Below are 22,611 nucleotides of genomic sequence, written 5' to 3'. Positions count from 1 at the left end.
ACACACACACACACACACACACACACACACACACACACACACACACACACACACACACACACACACACACACACACACACACACAACTGCTTAAAAAGAATCATGTGGAGTGCACTGTTTATTCTGGTAACAACTACCTACAGCTAGAATGAAGCTACTTAGGATACGTCAGTAGCACCACTGTTATGTGGGTTGGTTTGTACTTTGTTTCAGTAGGTTAAGGTAGTCAACTATATACATGCTATATAAGTAGAGTAGTAAAGATAAGATTTCTATATAAAAAAAGTCTTGAATAGGGAATGGTATTTACTGTTGTTGAGCAAAAGCAGGGTGGGATACGATGCTACATTTATTCAGTAATATTTAGGTATTGTCATTTCCATCATAATATTTTTAGATGTGTTTGGCTAAATTTTGTTGGGTGTTTGTTCTGACTGGAGGTTCTCTGAGCTTTTTATATGTGGGGCTGTTTTTTAAAAAAAAGGTTTTTTTGGAGAAAGCTCTCCCTCACTCAGTATCATCTCACTGTCTGAGAAAGTTACAACAAAATAATGTAACTGATGCTCCTGATGTTAACTATGAGTCATCCATAGGTATGGTTATTTTTAAAACTTCTATCTGCAAAAGAACCCTCTTCTTGTTATATTTAACTATGGCACAATCTTTCAAAACAGAGATAGGAGATAGCTAGGACATTACTGCCACAAAGAGATGACGAATGGTCATCTGATCACTGCACAGTATGTACAAGTAGCAAAACACCACACAGTGCCCCCCAAATTATGCAATCATTACATCAACTAAAAATTAAACTTTTTAGAAAGATGTTTATCCAAAATAGTTCAAAGGAAGGAGCTGAAGGTCTTGCCTTGACAAGATCCATTCATCTGGAAGCAGACACAATGACAGGCCTCCGTCCTCTACCACAACAGAAAAATACAAGGAAAGGCACTATGCTTTTACTATCCCCAAAGGCAATCTCTGCTCTATAGGATTTGATAGAAGATGGGGGCCCTATTCCCTTATCTCTGGAGCCCTAGAGTGCCTTGTGGCTACTCTTACAAAGAAGGAAGGTAAATATTTGGTGCCCCGCATGAATTCCTACAATGCACATGAATTCCAACAATGTAAGTAGCATTCAATAACTTCCCCTTGTGCAAAGAATGAAAAAAAAGAAGTATAAATTGGCCAACCTGCATAGCTGACAGTTTATATTCTCACTTAAGCAGAGAATCATAAGAATGAGGCATGGCAGAGCGGTGCCATGTCACAGATGACTGGACTGCACTGTGGTGCACCGGGCTGAGATGGTCTTCAAGATGTGTGCAGGCTCAGCTGGCAGAAAGGCTGCGATCAAACGCAGTGTCTGCTGAGGCAGAACAAAACAGGGTAGCACATACTCATCACACCACACACCCAAACCCCAAGACATGCAAAACATAAACAAGTGGAAAGAACAAGTATGTTGTAGCATACACTCCCACATTCCCACTCTTTTTGTTTAGTTTTGTTTTGTGCTGGTCCTGGGGCTTGAGCGCTGTCCCTGAGCTTTTTCACTCAAGGCTAGTGCTCTATCACTTGAGCCACTATTTGAGATCTACTTCCAACTTTTTGGTGGTTAATTTGGGATAAAAGTCTCACTGACTTTTCTGCCCAGGGTTGGCTGTGAACTGTGATCCTTAGCTCTCAGCCTTCTGAGTAGCTAGCATTGGAGGCCTGAGCCACTGGCTTCAAGTATCACTCTGTTTTTGTTTTTGTTTTTGTTTTTGTTTTTTTGTTGGTCATGGAGCTTGAACTCTGGGCTTGGGTACTGTCCCTAAGCTCTTCAGCTCAAGGCTAGCACTCTACCACTTGAGCTACAGCACTACTTCCGGTTTTCTGGTGGTTTATTGAAGATAAGAGTTTCACGGACTTTCTTGCCCAGGCTGGCTTGGAACCGAGATCCTCAGATCTCAGCCTCCTGAGTAGCTAGGATTATAGGCGTGAGCCACAGGCACCCCGCTATCACTCTGTTTTTAAAGGAAGCTATAGTCAGGTGCTGATGACTCTCTTCTGTAAATCCTAACTACTCAGGAGGCTGAGATCAGAGGTTCATGGTTCAAAGCCAGCCCAAGCAGATAAATCTGAGAGACTCTTATCTCTGATTAATCACTGGAAATCTAGAAGTGGAGGTGTGGCTAAAGTGGTAGAACACCAGCCTTGAGTAAAAAAGCCAAGAAAGAGCAAAAGTTCCTGAGTTCAAGCCCCAGTATTGGCACAAAAAAAACAAAAATACATTATAAAAAGAAACTATATGCAAGTATCTAGAAAGGTCCCTTTCAATCATACTGACAGAATCTTATACTTCCAAAGGACTAATGAATCATTACAGGCATATTCAGAAAGTGCTTAACATGGATCTATGCTTGATAATTTGATTTTAAAAGGCAGTGTGACTTACCACAGGAATCTTACTGTCTTCGTGGATTTTATGCCTCATTTTAGTCATAAACCTGAATAGGAAAATGACTCAACAAAAGTGGGCTGAGGCTGTAGCACAGTGGTAGGGCACCTGCCTACAAATATAAGACCAGAAAAGAAGGGGAAAGGGGGAGGAGAAAGAAGACAAAGGAAGAATTCAGATGTACTTTTATTGTTTTTTTTGGACAAAGGCCCTAACTCTGTGCTAACACTCATCTTTAGGTTCAAGTCAAGAAACTTATAGAAATGGACTAGATGTTAAGCATTTGGCTTCACAACCTGAAATTCGGGAGGAAGTACAGAAGCTAAGCATACAGATCAGACTGAGGAGCTAGTTGAGGAAGGCAGGTTTTTTTTTTTTTTTTCCGGAAGCCACAACCTTTACTGCATGAATCTCTTTCTTCCTCTCCCTCTCCCTCCCCTCACACCCTGAGCCACCTTAAGTGAGGAGTCACGTGGACAGCGTGGTGCTAGGCTAGCATAGAGGACTGAAGTGGTTTGCTATAGAACTATTAATGTGAGAATCAAAACTCTTAAAGCAGCCTCCAAAGCCAAGGGACAAGATGAAATCATAAGCCACGGTTTCTGTCAGGTACTAAACACCATGAACTCCGGCACGCTTTTCTTCCTAGGCTTCCAGAAACATCTGGAGTAAATATAAATCTTGTTTTCCACTGTTTTTGTTTGGCTCAAAGCAGATGGCAATAAAGACGCAGCAACTGCACAAGCCATTTGTCTATCAATGGTAGATGTTTGAGGCCTTCTCTGAATACTGTTAAGCTTGGTTCTAAAATGTCTTATACACAATACAGTGTGTGATTAAATATCATCAGCAATGGAGACAATCTAAGGGTCAATCTATATGTCCTGGACAGGAAGGAGTCGAGTAGGAGGTCGAAACCTGGACTGAGCTTCAAAATACACATCACTTTGGGATCTTTGGAAGCGTCATCCAGAAAGAAGCCAACAATCAGGAGAGAAATATTTAAAAGCAGCAAGGAGGCCGCTCTGATTGAGGGGAAAGATTTTGCAAAAAACAATGAGGAGAAAGAAGCTGGGAAAACCAGCTCGGGCATAGTGAGGAGATCCTTGAGAACCAACAGCTTCACGCTTTAGTCTTCATTTCCTGATCACCCGAGAACATTTTCTGAGAAGGATTACTTCACAGAGATGTCGAGGAGAACCAGTGTGTAAAATGGATGAGAAGTAGAGAACTTGTTAGGACTTGCGCCAGGTAGGACAAACTAGGAATCTAACAGGTGGCCTTGGGTTCTGAAAAGTGAGCTGAACATGGATGGCAATGTGATACAGCAAAAATCCTATCTTAATGTAGAGCTTGAGATGAGGTCATCGGGAGAACAGAGGTAAGGCTAATGGACGAATGAAGCGACTTCAGAAGAAGCAATGACGAGTTTGAGAGTTAAGTTTAGGACAATGGTGACTGGTCCCACCTCCAGACCCCACTCCCTGAGGCACACAGCGTACAGCTCAGGTCCTGGCTGAGAACGTTTCCGGAGGAGCATTCCCACAAAAACCCAATTAAGAGAAAATCTCTCTCCCTGGTTGCAAAAGCAAGTTCAAGTGGATAAAATCGTAAACATGAAAATAAAACAAGTACCCAAACTGCTGACTTCTTTAAAAACACTATGATCTCACATTCACATGCTTTGGGTTTGTTTTTTTTTTGTCATTTCTTTTGAACACTATTACTTTATGAAAAGATGCTCAGCATTATTTAGCCTTAAGGGGAACTAGGAATGAAAACCACCATCAGACACTATTAGCCAGTTGATTTTTTTCAAATCAACTAACAAGTAATAATAGAGACAGAGCCCCTGGAACCTGGGTGGGAAGGAGGGATGGGGGCGTCACCGTGGAACACGCCTTCCTAGTTCCTTATAAAATCAAACACATGCTTACCCACCACGCCCTGGTACTTTTAAAAACCAACATCCATACAAATCCTACAAGCAAATCTTTAGAGCAGTTTTTTCATACCCACCAAACCTGGAAGCATCCCACGTGCATATTAGTGATGAATGGAAAACCAAAGTGCTGCACTGCACACGGGCACACCTTGAAATACTACAAAGTGATTTAAAAAAAATTACCAATGAAGAATCAGCATGAAGAACATCAAGAGTTCTACTGAAGTGAAGGAAGGCACAAGATGCCCTGTGATGGATATATGCTATCTACTAAGGGAACACTATGGAAAAGGGGAAAACACAGGTTTGGAGCAGAGGGAACACTGAGGGAACTTGGGAGCGCTAGAAAACACTTGGTTGTAGTGGTGGTTCCCAACATCTGTCAAAATTTGCAAAAATGCACACCTTTAAGGAGTGAAGTTTATCATGTCTTATTCCTCAAGAAGCTCAAGTTCAAAAATACATGGCATCTTCATATATATGTTTTTAACTTCTTTTAAGCACAGCTTGATATCTATGATTGTCGTGACATGACGTGTCTTAACTAGGTAGAGTCCTCCATATGTCCTTAACAGGGAAGAGCTGAGCCTTGTGCCTTCCCCTCTCTGGGCCTCCAGACAGTCCTTCACAGAGCTCAGGCATGAGGATGGCAGAGCGTGCAGATCTGGGTGAATGCTGCTTATTGAGGCACACATAAAGTGAGGCTTGTTTGCTGGACAGCTGTTGGCTTATTGTTCTCTGCCACACACTAAAAGGGAGTGCTGGTATGCTAATGGAATGTGACCTTCTCATTGGATGGCTGTCACTTCATGCCTCAAAAGCCTGCCTGAGAAATCTATTTTCATCATGCACCACACAGAATAACATACTCAGAACAAAATAACAATAAAAGACCAAAAAAGCTATGTTAAATAAGTACTACTACCTCTTGAAATCAGATCACATATAAAAACTATTTCTCAATAGTTAATGTTATTTTTATTTTATTTTAATGTTATTTTTATTTTGTCAGTTGTGGGGTTTGAACTCAGGGCCTGGGTGCTGTCCCTGAGCCTCTTTGTAATCAAGGCTAGTACTATATCACTTGAGCCACAATACCACTTCTGTTTTTGAGTAGTTAACTGGAGATAAGAGTCTCACTGGCACTTTTCTGCCTGAGCTTGCTTTGAATTGCAATCCTCAGATCTCAGCCTCCTGAGTAGCTAGGATTACAGGCATGAGCCACTGGGTGCCCACCTAATATTGTTTTTAAGAGTAATGTTAGTAGGGTACTGGTGGCTCACGCCTGTAATCATAGCTACTCGGGAGGCTAAGATCTGAGAATCATGGTTCAAAGCCAACCTGGGCAGCAAAGTCCGTGAGACTCTTATCTCCAATTAACCACCAGAAAACCAGAAGTGACACTGTGGCTCAAGTGGTAGAGTGTTCGCCTTGAGTTGAAGAGCTGAGGGACATTGTCCAGACCCAAAGTTCAAGCCCCACAACCAAAAAAAAAAAAAAAAAAAAAAGTCATGTTATATATAAATTTATTATTCTTTAGTGTATAACTTCAATAGAGTTCAAATAACTCATGACATTCTTCAAAAGATATTGTGTATGATCATTTAGTGAATAGTAATTCTATACAATTATGGATTCCTTTTGTTTCACTTTTTCTAACGACTAGATTTTTTTCTTTTCTTTCTTTTTTTAGGGCAAAGAGGACACCATTCCTGGGGCTTTAACTTGGGGCCTCCAGTTCTTACTAAGCTATTTTGCTAAGGCTGACACTCAACCCTTGAGCTCTACCTCTAATCTCAGCTGGCTAACTGTTGGTAACAGTCTCTCAGATTTGTCTGCATAGGCCGACTCTGAATCTGAATTCTCTGATCTCAGCCTCCTAAGTAGCTAGCATTATAGGCAGCAGCCACCAGTGCCCAGCTAGCTATCCAGATACCGTGCCATTTTACCTTTGGTTATTTATGAGTCATTTTTACTTCACTAAGATCTTTCTATCTTTTTCACCATTAGCCCAGCAAGAAATACATAGAAACCCAATAAAATAGGAATTCAAGAACATGCACACAGGTATAACATGAAAGTTTTCAAAAATAGTACTTTTCCTTACCATATAAGAGGTTCTCTAATATTTTATTAGTCTTTAAAATGCTGGCATTTAAAGTACATAGGTATTATGTACTTAATATCATGGTCCACACCTTTCAGTATCACTGTGGCAAAGCCTAATGCAAAGTCTATGTGCAATCAGATTTTAAATTATTTTTCCTTGCTGAACAAATGAGTGTTTTCTCCAGGAGTTCCTCGCGAGTGCCCACACTGCTGTTTCTCACTAAGGGCTCCACATCTTACTGGGAACCCCATAGCCTCCTCTTGCCTGCTTGATGTGTCTCAAGGAGTCCTGGCCTTTCACTCATTCATGACCTTGCTGTCTTTTCTGTACTCTTGCTGATGTTATATTCTCTCTCTCTTTCTCTTTTTCTCTCTCTCTCTCTCTCTCTCTCTTTCACACACACACACACTTGTACACTTATACAGTGAAATAAAACACATATGTGTGAAGAAAAACAGCAGTAATATGGAAATATGCAAAGACAAAGCTGTTTCTTCAGTCCTGCCTGCTCTGTGCACTCCTAATACCAGGTGAGACCAATGGGACAGGCTCACTGTGTGCAAATCACGTGCACAAGATCTTCTCAGCTGTAATACTGATGAGTCTTAAACTCACCATTATATTCTATTGGTGAAAAACGGACAGAGATTGCATATGAACCTTGAAAAACTTACTTTTAAGGACTCCCACAAGGGAAACTGGACCAAAGAGAAAGGAATCTGGGGAAGAGGAGAAAAAAACAAAATAGGTGAGAAAAATCAGCATTTGTCTGGCATTCTTTGTTGTAAAACCCTGTAATTATCAGAGACATTTCATTTTAACTTTAAGATATGTGTATACAACTTTACATATACATGCACATACATACACATAAAAATAGCCAATATTAAGCAAATTTATGCAGGTTGAGAAGAAGAGGAATAATGTAGTTATAAACCCTCTAGTTTTTCTAGCCCACACACATCAAGTGACAGTGTGAAATGGAGGGAAAAGCACATGTGGACAAGTCCTGGGCACTGAAACACAAAAGCCTGTATCCCAATGGACCATTCCCGTAAGCCTGTGTACCATCCACTCTGGCCCAGTGGGCCAAAGCTGCAGTGACAATGCCCGGGCACACTCTGGCCCCAGTGATGTCATCTGTCTTCAGCTCAGTCCCTTATGGTGGTCAGTGTAGACTTGAACCTATGGCAAGTGTGAAATTAACAGGGATTTGCTTCTTATTAGGGCATGAAGTTGCTTCTCAAGTTTTTGTATTTAATCAGAAACTTAAAAGTCCAGCAATTAATTCTGCTAGAGTAAGAGGGAGGCTTGAGTTTGACAGTTACCACAGAAAGAAAATCTGCCTTCTATTCAGAAGGAAATGGCAAAGAAAGAGAGAAAAATCAATGCTTTTAGCTTGAATTAACTGTCCAAGTTCCACTAGAGAATGCAACTGTAGTTTAGTTGTTTTAGTTATCAAACACAAAAGGATCGACATGGTCTGATTCCAACATGAGCTGTATTTTCAATTAATCATCAAAACTCCAAAAGTTGATTCTATAATGTTACCTAAAGCTTTTCTAAATTTCTAAAAATGTATTATATATAATAAAACATGCCCCAAAGGACTAACTGGTAGTATTATAGATTATTTTCTTCTCTCCTAACAGAAATATGAATATTTCACATTTGTAAGATGAAAAAAGCTTTAAAATTTATTGTAAGATCCTTGCCAGGACTATTCTTGTTTAATATAACCCATAAAATTTTAGGGTGATGGTCTGAATGTTATCTGAACTTACTGTGGTACTTAATGCTGTTAGATTGTATATTCTATGGACGAACATTAAGGCTATTTTCCTCTATTAAAGTTATTCATCAAATTGTTCCTTTGGTTTAAAGAGGTAATTTAAAAATCACACATCTGGAATAGCCAAACAATTCCAGTGGATATTTATTTTAAAAAGCAAACCAACAGTAAACCTCAACTTTACTCTCTAAACCAAAATTAACTGACAGCCGAAGACAATTAAATATGCTATAAATGCTTAAATAATTAAATTTATTTTTGGCTTCCAGTAAGATAAACTCCTGATGTTGTATGAAAATTCTTCAAAGTTCTTCAAGCTGAATTGTGTTGCACACTTGCTGTCATTTCAGGATAGAAAACCATGGTAGAAATGTGCTGCACACATGTGGAAGAACTGTCACAAACGGCTCCACAGTGAACACAAACGCTTCCCCTGGCCTTAGCACAACACAGCGCCCTGCCCTGCCCTGCCCTGCCCTGCCCTGCCCTGCCCTGCCCTGCCCTGCCCTGCCCTGCCCTGCCCTGCCCTGCCCTGCCCTGCCCGAGCGCTAGCTCTCCCCCCCCCCCCCGCCCCCCCAGTCAGCTCTGCAGTTACACAACAGTGATGGTTCTTCAAAATGTGCAATTTTATACCCCAAACAGCTGTAAACTGTTATTCTACTATGTTTTATAGATGAAGAAAATGAATAGCTGCACTCAGAAGTCTTCTACTCCAAAACACAGCATACTCACGTTATTGCACCAAACATTACAAAACCACTCACTGTCATGACCTGTTTAAAGCCGCCGCATAAGATGTTGTGTTTGAATAAGGTTGTTATGACCTAGAGCACTAATAAGTGAGAGGCCATAAACCCAGCCACCATCAAAGATGCAGATGTGGAGGAAATCTGCTAAAATACAACCTAGGCTCCACTTAGCAACAAACAAACATCACAACAACTGTACTCCAGCAAGTACTGAGGATTCCAGGGAAGGAAGATAAAGAGAAATCTATGAGGTAAACAGGAGGAAGGGGCATAAACAATGTATACAATTATGTTATGAACACTCCTTTTTGGTGGCTGTTGTTATCTACCATCTTATGAGCACTCCTTACCTTTCCTCAAATTGGACTGTAACTCTAGAGTCCTTCAAAAGCAAGAAAGCCATTTATAATATAATGGCAGGGTCATGAAGATAGAATTTCTAAGGTATCATTTACCTTAAAATTTTACGTTTCAATAGAACTCACATCAGAATACCAGTAAAAAATCCAGCGTACTGCCTAGTAAGAATGACGCCCTGTATTCAAACCCCAGTATTGAGGGAAAAAAAATTAAAGAAAAGGAAAAAGAAAAAAAAGTCTTAACTATAAGCTGCAATGCACACAACATCATTAAGTGAGCTGGGAGGCTTAAAGAACAAACAAAATCATTTCAAAAGCTGTGTAAGTTACCATATATGGCAGAAACAACCAGAACTCTCCAGGAGTAAGATTTTTAAAACTCAAGAAAACTGTGTGCAAGACCTCCACTACAAAGGGTTTGAAAGTCAGCAAGGAAGTGGTAGGGTTGCCACAGATACAGTAGTGGGTGCAAGGGCTGGGCCATTCTCATTTCCAAGAGATCCTACAAATGACGCACAGAGGAGCTTCCTGCGCTGCATGACAACTTCCAAGTCGCTGTGCTTGGCTAGGGTTGTGTCCATTAGTATCCCGCTGTGCCTTTACTCACTCCACTTTGGTGGTACCAAGAGTATGGGAAGGGAGGCTCAGATCTCCTTGGCCCATAGTGACCATCAAAAAGTGCAAAAAAGGGTTGGGGATTTAGCCTAGTGGAAGAGCCCTTGCCTGACAAGTGCAAGGCCCTGAATTTAGTCCTCAGCTCTGGGAAAGAAAGGAGCAGGGAGGAGGAGAGAAAGAAGGAAGGGAAGAAAAGACAAAGTATAAGAACCTCCAATGTAGAGCTAGCATTTGACCTATCAGCAAAGAATTTTAACCATAAATACCCTTTGTGGATTTATTTCTTTATTTTGCTTACTTGCCTAAATGGTGATCTTTCCATGAAAGCTTCTCCTCCTGTCCTGGTTTTTGCTATTTATTTTAGAAATTGAATTTCAAAGGCTCTTCCACCTAGGCTGGCTTCAAATCACAGTCTTCCATACTGCAGTCTCCTGAATGGCTAAGATTAGAGGTATAAACCACTGGTGCCTGTTTATGTTTTGTTTTGGTGCCACAGCTGGGGCTTGAACTCAGGGGCCTAGGCACTGTCCCGGCGATTTTGTGCTCAAGGCTAGTGTTCTACCTCTTGAGCCACAGCTCCACTTCTGGCTTTTTTTTTGGCTGTCAGTTGGTGGTAAGGCTGATAGGAAGGTGCCCAGGCTGGCTTTGAACTTCAATCTTCAGATCTCAGTCTCCTGAGTAGCTAGGATTACAGGTGTGAGCCACCAGTGCCCAGTTTTCCTTTCATGGTTTTTAATTAACTACAAACACATACGTGTGTGTGTGTGTGTGTGTGTGTGTTTGCGCGCGCGTGCGCGCGCACGCGCGCGCTTATCAGTGCATGCCCATCGAAGTAGCAGAGAAAGGAGAGGAAGAGTCTACTGTGCAAGTGGCAAGTACATCAGAGTCTGTAAGTGAAGAACCTGAAGCTGCTGCCAATCACTAATTCAGTGCTAGAGGCAAGGGGAGAAGGTTGCTCATACATAGTGACATTATGATGAGATTTTTCTATCTCTATAGTCTACAGCTTTACCATAGCAATCTAGGTGAAAGTAGCCCCTAGAATATCATTTTCCACACTGGTGTTCTCAAATATATGACAATATTTTATCATATTATTTTGTTGTAATATCAGATTAGTCTGTAATTCACTACAGTCTGGAAATCCTGAAAGCAAATCTCTCATATTTTAAAAGTATGTAAGCATGTAACCTATTATGATAAAACTACTCATCAAAGTAAGAAGAGACAAGACCAGGCGCCAGTGGCTCATGGCTGTAATCATAGCTATTCAGGAAGCTGAGCTCTGAGAATCACAGTTTGAAGCCAGTCAGAGCTTTTGAAAATTCCATGAGACTCTTTTCTCCAATTAATCAGAAACAAGCCAGAACTGGAGGTATGTATCAAGCGACGGAGCACCAGCTTTGAGCAAATAAACTAAGGGACAGTACTCAGACCATGAGTTAAACCCTAGTACAGGCACAAATAAAAATAAATAAACAGACCAGGTGGTTCCTGCCTGCGATTCTTCCTAGCCACTCAGGAGGCTGAGATCTGAGGATGAAGGTTTGAAGCCAGCCCCAGTACTCAAGTCTGTAAGACTTAACCACCAAAAAAGCTGGATTGGAGACATGGCTCAATTGTAGAGTGCCAGTCATAACAGAAAAAGCCTAGCAAGAGACCCAGTACTACCCCCACTCCCATCCCCCCAAAATGGGAGTGAACATGAGGAGAATAAAAATCTCTATTTTCTCTTCTGCAACTAATAAAGGTGAAACCTCTCATATTAAAACCCAGAATCCTGGAAATCATTATTTTACTATCTCTAGGGAAAAAAAAAACTAACTGAAAAAGTATATTATTTCTAGTCTTGGTTGTAGAGCCTGAACTCAGGGCTTGGACTCTGTCCCTGAGCTCTTTTGCTCAAGGTCTACCACTTTAAGCCACAGCACCACTTCTGGGTTTTGAGTGGTTACCTGGAGAGAACAGTCTCACAGAGACATTTCTGCCCAGGCTGGTTTCGAACTGTGATCCTCAGATCTCAGTCTCTTGAGTAGCTAGGATTGTAGACATGAACCACCAACACTTGGCTAGTTTCCTTTTTACAAATTAGGAAACTAGGTAAAAATGTATGAGACCTATAAAATAAGTGAAAAATGAGTAATATCTTAAAGACTTAAAGCAATTTGGTACAGTGCTCAAAATAGAAAATGGTTTGTGAGTGAAGTAAGATATTGCTGACCATTCTATGGCTTTACAAAGTAAAACAGTAAGTGGTATTTTTTGATGAGGCTCTTTTCTTAAAAGGCTTCACACATCCAAACAATATGTAAACTACATACATACAGTAAATCTAATGTTTAAAGGTTTGTCTGACAGGTTGTGACATCAATGTCCCCTCTAACAGTTTCACTTGCATGTCTAACAGATATCACACACTGAAAATACGCAAACTCAACTCCCAGCTTCTCAACACCAGTTTCTCCCATCTTAAAAGCAACTGCATAGGCCCTGTTGTACAGGTTAATTTGCCCTGGAGTTTATTTCCGCTGCTGTTTCCTCTGAAACCACACCCTGTCAGCTGACTTAGTGGGTGCTCCAGGAGTCAGGAGTCCATTGGAAAATCGTAAAAAAGTTAAGGATGATAGTAGGATGGGGTTATCATAAATCAAAGCTCCCAGATCAGCATCCAACACACAGCAAATCCTCTGAATGCCTAGGTCCCTGAAAGAAATATTAGAGCATAGATGATGATAAAGTGTCACAGCTATACTCACAAGGCTGAAGCAGGAGAATTACTAGTTAGAGGCCAGCCTGGGCTAGATAGAAAATCTTTTAAAAAAAAAAAAAAAAGAGAGAGGAGGGTGGGGGAGGGGTGGGGAGGAGTCAGACAGAGACAGAGAGAGAAGGAGGGAGCTAGGCGCCAGAGCTCAGGTCTGTAATCTCTGCTACTTGGAAGGCTGAGGTTGGGGGGACTGTAGTTTCAGGCAAGCCTGGGTATGCAAAGCAAGACCCTTCTCAGTCAACAGCTGGGTGTGGTGGCGTGCCTGTCGTCCAGCATGCACCCAGGAGAGACTGACATTTTTATATAGAATGTACTTTGATCATAACTACCTGTGTTGCATGCGCTCACTTATCCCCTTCTCTCCATCCTCTTCTTACACAGTAGTCTCCCCTCTACTTCCCTGACTTTGTGTTCTACATTGCACATATACAAGAAAGCATGGGATACTGGTGCTTCTTTTTTTGTGGGGAGGGGTGGTCTGGTCGTGGGGCCTGAACTCTGGGCCTGGGCGCTGTCCCTCAGCTCTTCAGCTCAAGGCTAGCGCTCTACCACTTGAGCCACAGCGCCACTTCCGGCTTTTTTCTTTTTGCTTATGTGGTGCTGAGGAATCGAACCCAGGGCCTCAGGCATGCAAGGCAAGTGCTCTACCACTGAGCCACCTTCCCAGCCCATGGTGCTTCTTGAGTCTATCTAAAAACTCCTTAAGACATACTCCTATAATGCAGGCAAGATGAAATCCCTGTTTTTCACTACTAAACTGTATAAGCTGTGCTCAACATACAGAATTAACATTTTGCTTCTTTTTTAAATTATTCAGTGGAACACTTTCATTATCAATCATTTTAGCAAACAAGTATAAAAAAATTCAACTGCTTCTAAGAAACACATAGTTTAGTCAAATTAATCAATCTAAAATATCATTCCAAAAACTAGGGGAGTAACTAAGATTTCACATAACACAGGCAAGAACATCGGTATTACATGAGTGATACACTAAAGCAGATCAGATAGAAGTGGGGAGCTCCAAACCCATATTCTCTAGAAAAACTAAGCCATACACAGTGTGTGTGTGTGTGTGCGTGTGTGTGTGTGTGCGCGCGTGTGTGTGTGTGTCTACACTTGCACATGACTAAGAATAGTAGATTACTGGTAGGGATTTAATTCATTATGGTATTAGATTTGTTTGTTTGCTTAAAATATGGACAAGCCAGGAAAAGTGAGACAGGCATAGCTAAGGGATGTAAGTGCTACAGGTTTCCTTGCTAGCAATTTCCTTTATCAAATAATATTTACAATAAAAAGAAACATTAGGGAACCCAGGCAATTTATTATCAGTCACAAGGAAGGAAGGAAGGAAGGAAGGAAGGAAGGAAGGAAGGAAGGAAGGAAGGAAGGAAGGAAGGAAGGGGAGGAGGAAAAGAGGGAGGGGGAGACTGGGTGTCAGTGGTTCACGCCTATACTCCTAGCTACTCAGGAGGCTAAGATCTGCGGATCGTGGTTCAAAGCCAGCCCAGGCAGGAAAGTCCATGAGACTCTTATCTCCAATTAACCACCAGAAGAAACTAAAGTAGCACTGTGGCTTAAAGTGGCAGAGCACTGGCCTTGAGCAAAAAGAGCTCAGGGACAGCACCCAGACCCTGAGTTCAAGTCTCATGACCAAAAACAACAACAACAACAAAAGGCAGAAGAAATCATTCTTAACCTTAGTAAAGTCTCATTCCCTGTTATTTAGGCAGGATAAGGCAAACGCAACCCTATTCTAAGGCTATCCTTCAGGCAACCTTGTCCTGAGAGACAGGAAACCCAGAGGGTACTTCCTGTGGTTAAGTTGGTACTGCAGAAATCATGTGCCAGGCATGGGATGCTTATGGCGTCTTCAGACATAAACCAGTACTGTTGAATATTACAAAGGATAACCTCCCTACTTTCGGTTGAAAGTTTACTTCACCAAATATACTTTCATTATACTGTATGAAGGAGGATTTGGTGATAGATTGCAGACAGTTCACCAAGTAATGTTCTCCAAAAAAGTAATTTAAACAGGCTTACTACAAATGTGAATACTTAAAAATAGTAATTTCCCAATGATTTAACTTTGGTTTTCAAATCAGGCCCACAGCGCTGCGGTACAGCTCAATGGCAGAGTGCTGGACTAGCTTGTGCAAGGTTCCGCTTCCACCAAGCCCTGTGACTCCAGCTACCATTCATCTGCGGTCCCTTCTTCTAAGGATCCATCCCAGGAAAAGTGATGTAGAAACCAGAAACGGAACACCAGTGGCATAGCAAACATACACCCTGGACAAGCAATCCAACCTTGACACTTATAGTCTTAAACCCACACGACTAAAGTAAATTCAATGTCTTTTAAGAAAATGCAATCTAGCAGGAAAAAAATTGAAAAAAAAATAAAACTATAGCATGACATTTACTAGACAAGCATTTGCAGACTCAAGGTCCTATTTGGAAGAGAAGATCAGGAAGACCATGTACTCAAAGTGTCCCTGGAGACCTCAAGCTACACAGATCATTTCTATCAACTGATGGCAGAAACAGGCCAGGGTCTGAAAGACAGATGGTATGTTAGTAGGCTAAGGTCTTCTGTCAGAAAGGATAAAGACATCATTAGGAAACAGTAACTCTTCTAAGTAAGCCCATGTGAGGGGACAGACCTAATGGCACACAGAGAAGGGAAAACATAGGGCAGACTCTTCCTATACAATACCTTGAGTACCAGTCTAAAGAGAATGCAAAACTGATGTGAGCTGCACACACATACAGCACATGGTGCTTAGCAAAACACTAACTAGGAGGTTCTTGCAACAATGGCTGAGTACATGGCTAGACAGGAGACTGATCTAGGGTATCCAAGACAGTAATGGTGCAACAGAAATTTTCGAATAATAGTTGATGGAGCTTTGGCAATCAAAGATAAAAATATTAGCAGGTGGCTAATTAGCTATAATCCTAGCTACTCAGGAGGCTGAGATATAAGGTTTAAGGTTCAGAGCCAGCCTGGGAAGGAAAAGTGTGTGAGACTCTTATCTCCAATTCACTATCAAAAAGTGGAGATAGAGATGTGACTCTGTGGTAGAAAAAAACTAAGGGACAGCATCCAGACCCCATGTTTAATCCCCAGTACTGGCATGCACACATACATGCGCATGCGCGCACACACACACACGCACACACACGTGCGCGCACACACGTGCGCGCACACACGTGCGCCATACTAGAGGTGCTCAAGTGGTGGAGAGTTCCAGCCTCGAGCAAGCAAGCTGAGTGAGAGCTCAAGGACCTGCGTTCAACTCCTAATATTGACACAAACAATTTTTTTAAAAATTAAGAGTCTGGGGGCTGGGAAGGTAGCTCAGTGGTAGAGCGCTTGCCTTGCATGCTCGAGGCCCTGGGTTCAATTCCTCAGACCACATAAGCAAAAAGAAAAAAAGCCGGAAGTGGCACTGTGGCTCAAGTGGTAGAGCGCTAGCCTTGATCTGAAGAGCTGAGGGGCAACGCCCAGGCCCAGAGTTCAGGCCCCACGAATGGACCCCCCCCCAAAAAAAAATTAAGAGTCTGTTTTCTTCTTACTGTAGTGACTAGCACCTCCATCTCTTTGCCATAGGAGTAAGTTTCTGTGTTCTGTCCCTTCTTGAAGGGGCTTGTAGCCCTTGGTAACTCAGCTCACTTCCATACTTTAGCTCTGTGATAAACTCAAGGAACAGAACTATCATTTCATATGTTATCTTCTTATTTTCTCTATGGCTTTATACATAAGGAAATAGTTAGAATCTTATGAAATGACTGAAAGTAAAAACAACATATCGAGAATTTGGGAAGACACAATTAACTTCTTGTTTAGGGATCAATGTACAATTTCAAGCACACGAGGAAAAAAGTCTAAAGAATCAACAAAGTGAAGCCAAACTAACAGGAAAAATATTCTTAACAAAACCCTAGCCAGTGAGCCCAAAGGTACATGAAAATAGTGATCCATGGTAATGAGCCAGGAGCATATCCCAGAAATCCCAGGACATGGAGTCCTTCCTCTATCCCTCCAGTCAATATCATCTGCCATGCGGATGGAACAAACAAACACCAGATGGTCTCAACAGATGCAGGAAAAGTACTTGAAAAATTAAATAAACAAGTAGCAAACTATGAAAAATAGGGAATGTTTCCAATCTTACAAAGATGTATAGGAAACCTTGCAGCTACATACTTAATGGTAAAAGGCTTCGTGCCTCTGGGAAACAAAAGGATGTACTGATGCCATAAAGTAAAAAGAAACTCGATGACTGAGTTGGAATGGAAAAGAGAAAGCACCAAGTGCTGGCATGAACACAGAACAACTAGGACTTTCACACAGCTGGCAAAGTGTGATAAGACACAGTTACTGTGGAAAACACTTTGGCAGTTTCTTTAAAATTTAAACACACTAATTTCACTCTCAAAAGAAATAACACAAGTATCTACACAAAGATGTGTAGAATACCCATAGTTGCTTCAGAGCCCCAAACTGGCAAGTCAGTGTCTATGGACGATAAACAAATAGTGGCACATTTATACAGTCTGCTCACAGAACTCCATTGGTACAAATCTTTCCCCAGGAGCAACACTAAGCCTCCTCCTGAAGAAATCAACACCATCCCCAGACACTATCACAAAACTACGATTTCCATTCTCCCCCCTCCTATCATCTATCTCATTTTCCCATAAATGTCCTTTCTACCTCCCCGTTCCCAGAAGTCATATGTTCTCTCAGATGGGACCCTCTGTCCCTAAACATGCTGTATTAAAGATGGTATACAGGTTGAGCATGGTGCCTTACACCTGTAATCCCAGTTACTTGAGAGGTAAAGAACTGAAGGCTCATGGCTGGAGGTAAGCCCAACAAAAAACAAACAACAACAATCACAAAAACCCATGAGACCTGATTCAAAAACTAAAGCAAATGGACTGGGGTAGAGCAAAGAGTGGTAGAGTCATTACCTCGCAAACTCCTGAGTTCAAACCCCAATTATGCCAAAAAAAATATTTTTAATGGTATACAATCCCACAATTTTAACAACCTCTTTGACCCTTGTATATACACATATAATTAAATCTGTTCTTTTTTCTTTTTGTTAATCTGTCAGTATAATGTAAAGGCCCTCAACCATTAATTCCAAGAGGCAAAGTTCTTTTCCTCCTAAAAAATAGACATAAAATAAGGCAAGAGAAAACTAGATTTACAAATGAACTTCAAAAGCTAATAGAATACATTGTTTTAGATATTACATTTCTTCAACTTTTCAGACCAGAACACTTTTAATACCTTAAAGCTCACTTGAAAATGTGGTTTTACGTCAGTTAAAGCCAAGATAGCCAAGTCCAGTGTAGCTTCTGTAAGTAGCTGTTTCTCTACATCCTTTGACACCTGTTCTTGGCTCGTAAGCTACCTGAGAGGAGAGACCTTCACACAGAACAGCTGTTTCCTGCTATTTCCCCACTGGATGAGAAGAAAAAGGGAAGCTACACTCATGCCCAATCCTAGCATTCAGAGGAGGTAACATAGCAAATTCCTGCCTCAAAACTCTCACTAACTTTTGTGAATAAGGGAACTATATAATACCATATATGATTATTTTGAAAGTCTCATTTTGACACAATATAAACCATAATAGTTCAGAGACAAGAGGCAAAAAAAAAAAAAAAAGAGTCCTGAGGGAAATCTGTTCTCACTTACTCATAAAACTTGACTGAAAATGTACTATGAAAAGCTTACTGAAAATGTGTGGCTTTTAATCAATAGATATCCCCAAATAATTGATGCCCAAAGAGTAACTCTAAACTGATTATAAATTTACCCAGACAGTTATGTCAATGGCATATGCATAAAGCTTCAAATTCTAAGTCAACACTCATTTGCCCATGCTTATTTGTTATTAAAACCACATGTTGGCACTGAATGGTCTTATGGTTCATTTGAAACAAACATGCAGAAAATTGTGGGAAACAAATAGAACTCCAGTGTTCTGCTAAAGCCAACACACTCCATTCCAATACTAACTCTGGTGGGAGGCCTTATGAAGCCTAAGCTAAAATGTCTACCTGTGGTTGGAAAGAGGTTTGTCTTACTACAGAGCCCAACCCCACCGTAATGAGACAAGAGCTGTGGCAGAAACTGGACAGTGTAGATCCCATATGTTATACAACTCCAACTATCTTCAAGTAGTAGATGTAAACTTTACAAGGTGAAAGTGTCTTATTTAACAAATACTAAAGCCCTTTTGAGTGCCATAGGATTAATATAAGAGACTCCATTTTAAAAATCCAAAGGCAAAGACAGAATCTTCTCAAAATCTTCTACCCTTCCTAACTACCTCTGAAAGTCAGTTCCAACAATGCTGCCTCAAGCAAGTCTGCTATCATTTTGGAAGCCCACAGGAGGAGATCCAGGCCCTTATCTTGCAATCGTGTGTGTGTGTGTGTGTGTGTGTGTGTGTGTGTGGTGTGTGCGCGTGTGCGTGTGTGTATGTGTGTGAGATGAGATCCAGACCCTTATCTTGCAATCGTGCGTGTGCGTGTGTGTGTGTGTGTGTGTGTGTGAGAGAGAGAGAGAGAGAGAGAGAGAGAGAGAGAGAGAGAGAGAGAGAGAGAGAGATGAGATCCAGGCCCTTATCTTGCAATCGTGTGTGTGTGTGTGTGTGTGTGTGTGTGGTGTGTGCGCGTGTGCGTGTGTGTATGTGTGTGAGATGAGATCCAGACCCTTATCTTGCAATCGTGCGTGTGCGTGTGCGTGTGTGTGTGTGTGTGTGTGTGTGTGAGAGAGAGAGAGAGAGAGAGAGAGAGAGATGAGATCCAGGCCCTTATCTTGCAATCGTGTGTGTGTGTGTGTGTGTGTGTGTGTGTGTGTGTGTGTGTGTGTGTGTGTGTTTGATGGGGCTTGAACTCTGGGCCTGGGCACTGTCCCTCAGCTCTTCAGCTCAAGGCTAGCGCTTTGTCACTTGAGCCACAATGCCACTTCCAGCTTTTTCTGCTTATGTGGTGCTAAGGAATCAAACCCAGGGCCCATAGAGCCACCTTCCCTGCCCCTGATCTTGCAATCTTGAGTGGGGGTTACATTAAAAAAGAAGAGCTGGGGCCTCTGGCTCACTGGTACACAGCACACACTCTCCCCTTCCCATGCCCTTCTGCCTCCACCAGGGGATGGCACCGGAGAGCCTTGCCAGATGCCAACCCCTTCTTCCCAGCCTCCAGGATGGGCTAGAGGCACAGCCCAGTGGTATTGCACCAACCTAGCAAGCACAAGGCCACAGAACTTGCACAAAATAAAAATAAAAAAGTGAAAGACACACTTTCCCACACCAAATATATTCATAAACTGGGATGAGTGGCCAACAAACTATCAGCACACCACAACAACACAATTAAGAGCCAAGAGCTCACAGGTAGGGGAGCAGGAGGTGGTTGGGGCTGGAGAGAACATTTTGAGAAGGGCCAGCATCACAGCTGAGCCACATACACAGTTCCCACAACGCTAGCAGGGATGAGGAGAGCACTCCTCCAACTGGAGAGGGAAAGAATTCATCTCCTAAATTTGGTTACTGTTTCTCCAAATTTCTCCATACATAACATACGTAATACCAGAAAAAAGCAGGAGCACCCAACACATGCAATGAGCTTGAGAATTCTTTTTTTTTTTTTGAGGTTGAGAATTATTATATGCATGAGTGTGACGGAACCACCTCCAAACACTTGGGTCTTTTGGCAGCTGCAATTGCAAATTGTAGTTCTGGGGGGGAGGGGGACCTGTTAATTGATTAGTAAGGAATCTCAGGATTCTAGCAAACTGTAAAAACCACAAACTACCATGCACCAACATCAACTCAAAATGGATTAAAGACCTTAACATCAAACCTGAATCTCTGAAACTACTGCAGGACAGAGTAAGAGAGACACTTGAACTTATAGGCACTGGCAGAAACTTCCTGAACAGAGTCCCAGGGTCACAACAAATTGGAGAGAGACTTGACAAATGGGACTACTTTAAAATAAAAAGGTTTTGCACAGCTAAAGATATAGCAACCATGCTAGAAAGACAACCAACTAACTGGGAAAAAACATTTACCAGCAATATATCAGACAAGGGGTTAATATCCTGTATATACAGGGAACTCAAGAAACTAATCCCTCCCCAACCTAACAAACCAATTACGAAATGGGCAAGGGAACTAAAGAGAGACTTCTCAGAAGAGATAAAAATGGCAAAGAAACACATGAGGAAATGTTCACCATCCCTGGTTGTGAAGGAAATGCAAATAAAGACAACCCTGATACCAACTTACCCCAGTCAGAATGGCCCACATCCTAAAGTCAGCCAATGACAAATGCTGGAGGGGATGCGGAGAAAGAGGAACCCTGTTACACTGCAGTGGGAATGTACACTTCTACAACCACTCTAGAAAGAAGTCTGGAAGGTCCTCAGAAAGCTAAATATTGACCTCCCTTATGACCCAGTCATACCACTTCTAGGCATCTACCCTGAATAACAGGAACCAGGATACAAGGACACATGCACCTCCATGTTTATTGCAGCACTGTTCACAATAGCTAGGATATGGAACCAACCCAGATGTCCCACCACAGATGAATGGATCCAAAAACTGGTATCTATACACAATGGAATATTATGCAGCCATTAGAAAGGACAAAATAATAGCATTTGCAGGGAAATGGATGGAGCTAGAAGAAATCATGTTGAGCGAGGTAAGCTAAGAGTCAAAAAACAAACAGCACATGGTCTCCCTGATAAATGGATGTTAAATCCAAAATATTAGGTGATACGACAAAATTAACAAGACTTAAGAAACAAAGGACTTCCACTCATCTGGTCAAATCACTACTAAATAACCCCATGCTGCTGATCACATATATGGTATATATGTGCACACCGGAGGGAAACCAGGAGGACAACACAGAACTAGAGGGAATCAGGGAAAAACACAACAGCAGGACCCATCAGCTGCACTGGACACTGACCAAAATGAACTAAGCAACTCAATGGCAGCGATGGGAGGGATGGAACAAGTGGGAAAGAGGGAACAGCTGATGCTATGCAAAACAAAAGAAATGTACACATCACCCAATGTGGAAGAAATAACTGTATCACAAAGCTCATAGAACTCATAAATGTTATAGACCATGATAGACAATTTGCTCCATGGAAGTTTAGAATGTGTTTGTGACTTTAACTAAGCATCACTATCCACAATACTGTGAAATTTGGGGAATTATGTAACCACTTAATCACAATAAAAAATTTGAAAAAAAAAAAAAACCCACAAAACTGCTGGGTGCCAGTGGCTCATGCCTGTAATCCTAGCTACTTAGAAGGTTGAGATCTGAGGATCACAGTTGAAAGCCAGCCCAGACAGAAAAGTCCCTATTGGGACTTTTATCTCCAATTAAACACTAAAAAAACAGAAATGGTGCTGTGGCTCAAAGTGGTAGAGCATTAGCCTTGAGCAAAAGAGCTCAGGGATAGCACGTAGGCCCAGAGTTCAAGCCTCACAACCAACAACAACAACAAATCCCACAAAACCTACTTCTAGGTGACAAAATATTTTTTTTAAGATTTGGTGATTTTTTTACCCTAAAAATCCTAATTTCTGTCATAAGTCATCTTCTTAATACTAACGTACCATTTTTATGACCGTTCATTTGATAAAAAAAGAGGGTTATGCCAGGTACAGAAAACAACTGAGGTCTGAACTAACAGACCCACCCTTCTCTGCAAACTGGACACAACACACCTCAAAGCGTTTGAAATGTATTAGTAAACAAAAATCCAACATC

General features: G+C 41.6%; 1 protein-coding gene across 3 annotated transcripts in view; it reads right to left on the bottom strand.

The window, feature by feature from the left end:
- Slc25a26 (solute carrier family 25 member 26) overlaps positions 1-22,611 on the bottom strand; it is an 83,791-nt gene that overhangs the window by 16,584 nt on the left and 44,596 nt on the right. For all 3 annotated transcript variants that reach the window (XR_011371166.1, XM_070018919.1, XM_070018918.1), the window contains exon 6: positions 7,173-7,217. Coding sequence is in view for 2 of the 3 variants with exons in the window: in XM_070018919.1 (XP_069875020.1) it covers positions 7,173-7,217 (45 nt within the window). In the remaining variant the exon portion in view is untranslated. The remainder of the gene's footprint in view (positions 1-7,172; positions 7,218-22,611) is intronic.

Source organism: Dipodomys merriami, unplaced genomic scaffold (genome assembly GCF_024711535.1).
Source record: "Dipodomys merriami isolate MVZ:Mamm:240054 unplaced genomic scaffold, mDipMer1.0.p SCAF_13, whole genome shotgun sequence".
NCBI classification, from domain to species: Eukaryota; Metazoa; Chordata; class Mammalia; order Rodentia; family Heteromyidae; genus Dipodomys; species Dipodomys merriami.
Note: the sequence above shows the minus strand (reverse complement) of the source record. Positions and strands in the feature narration are given on the sequence as shown.